This window comes from Terrapene carolina, unplaced genomic scaffold, assembly GCF_002925995.2.
Source record: "Terrapene carolina triunguis isolate 2854851 unplaced genomic scaffold, T_m_triunguis-2.0 Scaffold33891, whole genome shotgun sequence".
In the NCBI taxonomy this organism is placed as follows: domain Eukaryota; kingdom Metazoa; phylum Chordata; order Testudines; family Emydidae; genus Terrapene; species Terrapene triunguis.
This window is the reverse complement of record NW_020698242.1, coordinates 13,597,069-13,606,111: the sequence shown is the minus strand read 5'-3', so window position 1 is coordinate 13,606,111 and position 9,043 is coordinate 13,597,069. Positions and strand designations below refer to the sequence as shown.

Below are 9,043 nucleotides of genomic sequence, written 5' to 3'. Positions count from 1 at the left end.
GCCAGGAGCCCCTGGGATGTACCGTGAGCTCAGCCCACAGGAGCTATGGAGTGTGTGCCCCCTGGAACCCCTCACTGGTAATGTGCCTTATTGCTAGACCCAGGCGTGGGACCCTTACTAACGGGTTCTGCCTTGGGGAGCCCCCTCCCCCAGCTTGCCTCCCCCCAGCTCCCAAGCAGATGGGCCCCACAGCTGGAGGAGGTGGCAAGGCCTGCAAAGCAGGCACCCCAGCCCAGGGTGCTGTGGCATCCAGGAAGTGCTGCCCAGACAAGTGTCCTTGGGAGCAGGCTCACACAGGGCCTCTCGTCTGTGCGCGCTGCCCCCCGAGGGAGACGCGACTCGCTTTGCGCAGGGCCCGTGAGCGGAGGGGCTGAGGTGGCCGGGGGGAGGGCAGGGCGGGAGCTGCAGCCTGTTGTCTCCTGTAGAGCCTTGGTACCAGGAGCTGCCCCATGCCTGGTTCCAGAGCTGGGGGGGCCCTGACAGGGGCCTGGTGAGGGGGGAACGTTCCTCTCCAAGGCTCAGCAACCAGCCATGACCCGTTTCTGGGCAGCAAAGCAGCCCGCAGCCCCTGGAGGCCTCGCCAGCGTCTCCCTGGAGACCAGCGGGGCGATGGGTGGAGTGAGACGCTGAGGCTCTGGGGCAAGCTCAGGGAAGGGTCCTGCAGGAGGGCACGCCCCAGGTCAGCCTGCTCTGGGGTGCCCTGGGCCCCAGCCTGCATGGCTGGGCGTGCCTCACAGACAGCCCTGCTAGCGCTGCGGGGGGCTGGCTGTTCTGTGGGGTTAGGAAGCTCTCCCCCAAGGGCCAGTCCTTACGTGGACACGCCATCGTAGTCCCCACCAAAGCCAACCGCCGCGGAGCCAGCCACCTTCTTGATGTGATCCAGGTGATCTGCGGGGGGAAGTGCCAGAGGTGAGGGGCAAGGCCCAGTGTGCGGGACCCCCCCACGTCCCTCAGGGCTGGCGCCAGACTCACCTGCGACCTGGGACAGGTTGGCAGCCGCCTTGTTGCAGGACACGTACATGTTGTAGAAGTTCACCATCACCAGTCCGCCCTTCTGGTTCTGCAGGCAGAGACATGCGGACATGGGCAGCGGGTGAACCTCCGTTTTGGGGAGGCTAGACAGCCGGCCCTGCCCCCTACCTGCTGGAGCCCTGAGACCCCCCAGGACTGGAGGAGCCCCTGCCCACCTACCCCAAGCCGCCCACTGGCCCACCCCTGGCTGCACGGGCTGGCCTGACCCCTGAGCACTGGGCTGCCGGCCAGCCCGAGCAGCTGCCTCGACCCCCGGACCGGCCTAGGGAGAAGGGGAGCGGGGGCAGGGCCCCGGCCTGGGTTAGGGGAGCCTTAGCCTGGCCTGGCCCATGGTACCCGCCGCCTGTGCACGCGGGTTCCTAAAGGCTGCAGCAGGCGAGGGCTCTGGGCCGGGCAGCCCAGTGTCTCAGCTACTGCCGGGACAGGGATCCCACGCCTGCCCCGGCGCAGGAGGGACCGTTTGCTCGTGACCTGGGGCGCCGGCGGTGGTGCTGCTCGCTGTGGTCCCCAGGATGCTGCCTCCCATTCAGAGCCCTGGACCCTTCCCTGCAGTGATCCAGCCAGCAGGCAGCGCGAGGCACCGTCAGCGCCTCCAGCTCAGACACTTAGGTACTCGCTCCCAGCGTGATGTTACCACTGGCCCCTCGTGCCCGGGATCCTGCCCCCTTGCGCCCGGGTTCCCACCCCTGGCCCCTTGCGCCTGGCCCCTAGCGCCTGGGATCCCATCCCCAGTCCCTCGTGTCCGGGCTCCTAGCGGGGCCTGCTATACCACATCCTTCCTGACCCCTGCTCGGGGGAGAGCACCGGAGGCTCGTGTGGGTTTTGTGTCTCTGCAGGAGCTGCTCCTGCCCAAGAGCTGGTCCCTCTCTGCCTGAGTCGGCGCTGTCTGCCCAGGTCTTGTGAGCTGGAGGAAACGCTCATCGCTCTGCGTGTCCAGGCCATCTTACCACCCTGCGGAGGATGTCGTCGGGCACGTTGCGCCTGTTTCTGCAGAGCTCGTAGGCTGACGAGTGGCTGAATATAACAGGAGCTTTGGAAACCTCCAGGGCGTCCTCCATCGTCTGCACAGACACGTGGGCCAGGTCGACCAGCATGCCCAGGCGGTTCATTTCCCAGACCACGCGCTAGGGGAGCGGATGAGAGACAGGTACTGAGCGTGCACGTCCCTCCTGCTAGCCGCAGGCCACGTCAGGAACAAGCTGGCCCAAGGCCCTGCAGAGTCTGAGCGGTGGGACCTGCATGTTCTCCTGGGCACCCCTCCTCACCCCACTTAGCCTCGCCCCACCTGCCCGAGTGAATGGGACCTCGCCCCCTCCCCCTGGGCGCGGGGTCTGAGCCAGGGGACCTGCCCACTCAGGGGCCGGGGGTAAGACAGGTCAGGGACAGGAGCGCCCATCCACGTGTCAACTTCCACCAGCTCACGCTTTCCTCTGGCCCCTGTGTGTGTGAGCTGCCCCGGCTGGCTGTGCCCTGCATGTGGGTAAATGGGGGTGAGCAGGGCTGGGGGCTCCATGGGCAGCAGCCGTACGGCGCTTTAGGAATGGGACGGTGCAGTGGGGCAGACGGCAGGGCTCCGGGGCCCCTGGGGTAACATGCGGGGAGTCAGCCCACAGGATCTGAACTTCACCCCCAGTGCCAGCAGAGAGCTGGGTAGTGGCACGGAAACCGTCGGGCACTGGAGGTGAGCAGCAGCCGGGTTTCTCTGCCCTTGGCAAATCACAGGGGCTGGAGCTGAGCGTTGGCTGACCGGGGTCCTGGGGCAGGGGGATGAGAATGGGGCACCAGGCGTCCCAGAGAGGCCGGGCAGCGGGGTCAGGAGTTTGCACTGCCAGGCTGCAGCTGGCTTGGAAAACACCGCAGTGGCTTTGGGAATGTGGCCAGGGATTGGCAGCTGCCGCGGTGGGAGCTGGGCTAGTTCAGCCCCTGCAGCAGCACGCCTGGCGGGCCGTGCTCTGGGACGAGCAGCCCCGGTGAGGGGAGAAGACAGCCTGGCCTGCGGCCCTGATGTGCCAGCAGCGCCCCTTCCAGAACGGCTGGTCCCTGGCTGGAGAAGTGGGGGGGGCTCTGTCCCCTCCCCATCCCCATGAGGGCCTCCAGCTGAGAGCTCCCTGCCCCACGTGTGGGCATGGGGAGGTCGGCCTCCAGCCCCCCAGGCAGTGGACACGCAGGGGCCGTTCCCACTCACCTTCCCGAATTGCGACAGGCCGTTGTGGACGGGCTGCTCCTGGTCCGTGTCCACCAGCCAGTTGTCCACCCTGCGAGCCAGAGCGCACACATCAGGCGAGCTCCTGGTCAGCCCACGCGGCCTGAGCTACTTATTGGCCCTAGGCTGCTGCCCACCCCCGAGTGCCAGCACAGGGGCAGGAAGAGGCATTGGCACCGTTCGCGGCCCTCTCTGGGCACCGGGACCCGCACTGGGACCCTGGGGCCCTGTACGTCGTTCCAAACCAACCAGGCCCCGTTCTTCTGCCCCCTGCCTCCGGACCCCACTGGGCCCAGCAAGCTGCCCTGTGCCCCAGCACCGGGGCCTTACCAGGGGGTGTTGCAGCTGTGGGTGAGGGTCATGTAGCGCACCCCCAGCCGGTAGAACATCCGCAGGGCGCCCAGGCTGCTGTCCAGGGAGTGGCCGCCCTCCACGCCAATCAAGCTGGCAACCTTCTTTGCTTGGAAGGCGTCTTCTATGCCTGCAAGAGCAGCATTTCCCAGCCTTGAGTCGGGCGAGGGAATCCCAGCCAGCCATGCCGGCTAATGGGGGCCAGGTCGCCCACGGCGGGGGTTGCCCCAGGCCTGCTGAGCTCCCCTTCTGCCTGGCAGGCCCTGGCTACCCTTGTAGGAGACCTCGGAGGGGCTGGCTCCTGACAAGCCCAGCTCCCTGCTACCGACTGCTGGACACCTCCGTGGGCTTTGCACAGGGAGAGACGCCCCCCAGACGCACACATGGCAGGTACCAGGGAACTACCTCCCTGGAGCGAGGCGGTCCGGTTCCCCGCCGCCCCGGAGAGGGACGAGCCTCTCTGGACACCAAAGTGGGCGGAGCCAGCGAACCCTGCGCCCACCCCTCAGCGGTCAAGGCGCAGGACAGGAAGTTGTCCCGGAGCCCCCGGGCGATGCTCTGGACCTGCTCCCCACAAAGCCAGTCAGGACTCTGGGGAGCCTCCTCTCCCATGGAGCAGACTGTCTCCAGGGCAAGACACTCACACGGCTTCACCTCCTGGGTCTGCCCTCGGAGCATTCAGCATATGCCCCTCCGTGCGCTTCCCACAGTGAGTCCACCCCGGCGGGGTCCCGGGGAAGCCAGAGGGTCCTGCACCCCCGCTCCGTAGTCAGACGTGACTCTCAGCCAGCCAGTAACACAGAGGTTTATTAGATGACAGGAACACGGTCTAAAACAGAGCTTGTAGGTCCAGCGAACGGGACCACTCTGCCGGGTCCATTCTGGGGCCCAGTGAGCCAGACACCCACGTCTGCCCACACTTCCCGTCCCCAGCCAGCTCCCAACTGAAACCCCTCCAGCCCCTCCTCTCTGGCCTTTGTTCCTTTCCCAGGCCAAGAGGTCACCTGATCTCTTTGTTCTCCAACACCTTCAGTTGGCATCTTTGTAGAGGAGGGGCCCAGGTCATTAGTTGCCAGGAGACAGGGTGTCAGCCATTTTCTGTCCAGCCAGCATCACATCTGCCCTCTAGGGCTCTGCAACAATCACACCCCCTTCTCCCACCACCTAGATACTTAAGAACTGCATAGGGGAAACTGAGGCACCCACACAGTATTCAGAGAAAACATTATGAACATTCCCACTTCGTCACAGAAGTATAAAAGCTCGACCCCAGAGCTCACTTGCAACACAGCCACCGGAGAGGCCAGACGCCGCTCGCGTAGCTCCCAGTCGGGAGACCACGGCAATCGGCGGCCGAACCGAGGACTGGCCAGACCAGCCAATGCCTGATGCTAGCCCGAGCCCAGAGACGCTGCCAAGCCTGCCACTCGCCAGTTACCCAGGAGCCCATGGTGTGTGACCCCGTGGAGGACGCTGTCCAGACCCAGGTACCTCTAGAGGGGAAGTTAGGAAGTAGCCCGGGAGCAGCTGACCCGAGTCTGGCAGCAGCACTGCCAGAGCCTATGTCAGTGTGTTGTGGCCAGGATCCCCACTGACTATGCAGCGGGTCTTCTATCGCTGCTAGGGCCCTGGGCTGGGACGCAGTGGAGTGGGAGGGCCTGCGTCCCCCCTGCCACCCACCTTGCGGGTGGCCATCTCCTCTCTCCCAGGCCACTCGGAGCCAGGAGCCTGGGGTTTGCTGTTCAACCGTTTGCTCAGCCCTGCCTGAGGGTCTGAGCTACTGACGGTTTGCCGCACAGCCAGGCTAGTTCCCCGATGCACCTGACCGAAGTAGCGAGGCTGTCTGGTTCCGCGCCGCCCCGGAGGGGGGATGAGCCCTGGCCGAACCCCCTACACTCCCCTATACAAGGGGCTGGCAAGGACCATGCCCTGGCAGGGTGCTGGGTGCAGAATGGCAGCGGCTGCTGGGCAGGGAGGTCCCCCTCACTCAGCTCATTCCTGGCTGGGACGCAGCCTTGGCTGTCCGTGCTCAGCTCCTGCAGCCCCCAGCCCCCCAAGGAGCCGGGCAGGGGCCGCGCACCATCGCTCACCTGTGCTGCTGGTGACACATGCAAAGGCCTCGGGGTACTTCTCGCACATGCGGTGAATGACGTCGATCTGCTCCAGCGTTCGCTTCACTGCGTCTTTGTTCTGGGTATCGCAGGGCACGTAAGCCGCCCAGAACTGAGCGGGGAGACAAGGGGGGAGTTAAGGAGCCCGGCCCGCCGTGTGGGGCAGGGCAGCCTTCAGCTGCTGAAGCGGCTGCTTTGCTTCATTCATTGCCCCCTTCAGCCCACACCCATCCCAAGCCAGCTGTGGGGCTCACTCGGTACCTGGGCCTGGGGGCAGGGGGTGACATGCACAAGCAACCAGCTGCTGCCACAGGCTTCTCACCCTGGGTGGGCACAGACCCAGAGAGGTCAGGCGGCTGCTGACGGCCACAGGGCAGGATTTCACCCCCCTGGGGGCTGAGCTGGATCCCCGGGCATCAGGAAGCCTGAACCTGAGCACGGTGGAAGTGAAAGCGGCCGTGCTGGGGAAGTGCAGGCAGTAGGTGGGTGACGGGCTGGCTTCCTCTGGCCCCAGGAAAACTCCAGCGATCGCTCAGCCGAAAGCGAGGGCCGGCTCCCCTGCCACCGGGGCTTTCCAGGGATGGGCTGAGTCATAGAGGCCCCTCGGCTGGATTGCATTGGAAGGCCCTGCCTAGTCCATGCCGCAGCATGCTGCTGGCGTCAGTGTACCCCCGGTCGGTGCGTGTGGGGGGCTGAATCTGTGTGTGCCGGGGCCTTGCTGCGAGCGTGGCTGTGTGGGCCGTGCCTGCGGGATCTGCAGCCTACCTGCCCCCCCACGTGCCCGCTCTGCAGCTTGGGGATGTTGGTGTGGGTGTCGTTCAGCAGGGTGAGGTTTGCCGGTGCCACGCTTAGCCTGTTGTTAAACTTTTTCAGCAGCTGCCAGGGGAGGTCGTTGTGTCTGGAAAGAAAGGGATGAAAGTGAGGGAGCCTGGGAGCCGTGCTCCTGCACCCCCCACATGGGAGGGGGAAGCCCCACCCACCCTGCCTGACCTCTCGGGGCAGGGGATCTGAGTGGCTGGCAAGAGCCCTCAGCCCAGGGGAAGCCTGGGCATGGACTGGCACCAGGCAAGGCTGGCGGGTAGTACTACCCAAAAGGGTATGCTGGTGTGAGGGACAGCTCCTTGTGGGACAGATACTAGGGCTGGGCTGCGCCCCATGTTTGCAGGGGGGCCAGGTACCGACAGTTACACCGGGTCACCCCCTGGCGTGGACGCAGGGTAACAGAGCTTTATTTCGCTGCCGGGACAGGACTAACCACACTCCTCTAAGCACATTTATCCCAAGGTAGCTGCGTCCACGGGTAACGCCGACAGACCCCGGTCGTCAGCGGACAGGATCGAACCGGGGACCTCTGGAGCTTAGTGCATGAGCCTCTATTGCATGAGCTAAAAGCCAACTGGCTGTTAGCTAAGGCGATAGAGCAGACTCATTAATTGCTCTCTCAGTGGTCTCGGTGCCACCCAATGGGCAGAACACCACACCCAGGAGGTGTGTGGGTTACACACGCTCGGGGCTTGTACCTTTTCCATGCTGCCCGGACAGTTGAAGCAGCACAACCTGCATTTGTAGACGAGGCCTGGTGCGGTTTAACTCCTACACATGCAGGCTGGAGAGCTGTATCGGCCTGGGGGGCACCTGATACCCACCCCTTCCCCTGCATCTCGGCCCCCTTCTCTGCTGAGCATCGCCCCAGCTCTGTGTTTTCAGCCACTGAAGCCCCACAGCCGGCTGCAGCCAGCGTTTGGAACAGGGGCCACAACCGTAACCAACTCCTCTGGGCCAGCGCCATTGCTGCTGCCCACCCAGACGCCCGGTTTTGTTGCTGTTACGTGAGTTTCGAAGCAAGGGATGGCTTGGCACACGCCTACCCGCCCGCGTGCTCTCCTCCCATCTCTGCGCGGCGGAGACGGGTCCGTCTCTGCACTGTGGCATTAGCGACGCCCGGGTGTCAGCTGGCTTCTGCACAGCCCGAGAACGGCCACCCCCACTGTTCCCGAACATGCTCAGCAAAGCACCCGGAGATCGCCGGGGCCAGCAGCACTTCCAGGCCCAGTGCCTGGAGCTGGCTGGCCCCTCTGCGGCCAGCGAGACCTGAGCCGTAGCCCATGCAGCAGACACACCGTAGCCCTTCAGCTGCTGAGTGCCCAGGGCTGGCACCGGCTCCCTGGTTTGTGCCCTTTGCCCGCTGACCTGCCCCTGCCTCAGCTCCCAGCTGGTGGGTGCCTGGAACCTGCCTGCCCTTAGTAGAACCCTCCAGCCACGGCTCCAGTCCCGAGCATGGCAACATCTGCCTCCCCCACCTCTGGGAGCCCTGCCCTGCTCTCTGCATGTGAGCGGAGACGCAGGAGCCAACGACCCTCTGCCTCCTCCCTGGGGCTTCTCTCCCCTCCTTATACTAACCCAGCCTGGGCAGAGGCCGGGCAGGGGGTCCCAGCAGCCCAGCTGAGGCTGATTAACCCTCGCAGTGCCATCTCCAGCCCCGCTAGGCTTGCGTCTCTTCCCAGCGTCTGGCCGTTGAAGCCTAGCAAACAAGACCGGCGTCCTGCATGGCGAGGATCAGCCATGGGAAGGGCTGCCCAGGGACGAGGAATCGTTAGCCTAAGACTGAATGGCTTTTTCTGCAGGCTCCCAGCCCTGTTTGTGGTGGTGTCTGGAACGAGGGGGGTGGGGACAAAGAGCTGTTAAGGTTGCTGGTGGCTTGGAGGAGGCCAGGAGGGGAGCAGGGCTTGGCTGCAGGCAGATTAGGGAGCATGATACACAGCAGGCAGCTGCCTCGTGCCCAAGGGCCTCATCCCCTGGAGCTCAGTGAGGCAGGGGCTGCAGGAGGGAGGATGCTGGCGGTGGCTGGAGTCAGAAGGTGCTGGATGATCACAATCACTCCAGTGAGGTGCTGCTACAGGACCAGCTAGACAAGCCCTGCCCCAGTTTCAGGAAGAGCCAGACCCCTGGTGGGGCGGCGGGGGGCGGGTGCCTCGAGGATGGGTCACATGCTGGGCCTTTGTCATTCCCAGCCTGAGCCGGTGGCTGGCGGCATCTCCGCTGCTCCGTCCCCCAGGGCCAGGGCCGGTGCGACCATTTAGGCAAACTAGGCAGTTGCCTAGGGCTCCAAGATTTGGGGGCGCCAAAAAGCAGTGCCCCCAATTTTTTTTTACAGCATTCCCACGCTCCCTCCCCGAGTGCCTGGTCGCCGCTCCACTTCTCCCGCCTCCCAGGCTTGCAGCACCAATCAGCTGTTTGGCGCCGCAAGCCTGGGAGGGGAGGAGAATTAGAGCGTGGGTGGCGTGCTCAGGGAGGAGGTGGAGCAGAGGTGAGCTGGGGTGGGGAGCTGCCGCGGGGGGGGGGGGGG

At 65.0% G+C, this 9,043-nt stretch overlaps 1 protein-coding gene across 1 annotated transcript in view; it reads right to left on the bottom strand.

The window, feature by feature from the left end:
- The window catches only part of LOC112112024 (dipeptidase 1), a 16,242-nt gene that overhangs the window by 679 nt on the left and 6,520 nt on the right, over positions 1 to 9,043 (bottom strand). The window contains exons 2-9 of the mRNA XM_029914237.1: positions 6,463 to 6,595; positions 5,677 to 5,809; positions 3,566 to 3,716; positions 3,218 to 3,287; positions 1,980 to 2,156; positions 973 to 1,060; positions 813 to 888; positions 537 to 591 (exon numbers count right to left, since the gene is read on the bottom strand). Of these exons, the coding sequence (XP_029770097.1) occupies positions 537 to 591; positions 813 to 888; positions 973 to 1,060; positions 1,980 to 2,156; positions 3,218 to 3,287; positions 3,566 to 3,716; positions 5,677 to 5,809; positions 6,463 to 6,595 (883 nt within the window). The remainder of the gene's footprint in view (positions 1 to 536; positions 592 to 812; positions 889 to 972; positions 1,061 to 1,979; positions 2,157 to 3,217; positions 3,288 to 3,565; positions 3,717 to 5,676; positions 5,810 to 6,462; positions 6,596 to 9,043) is intronic.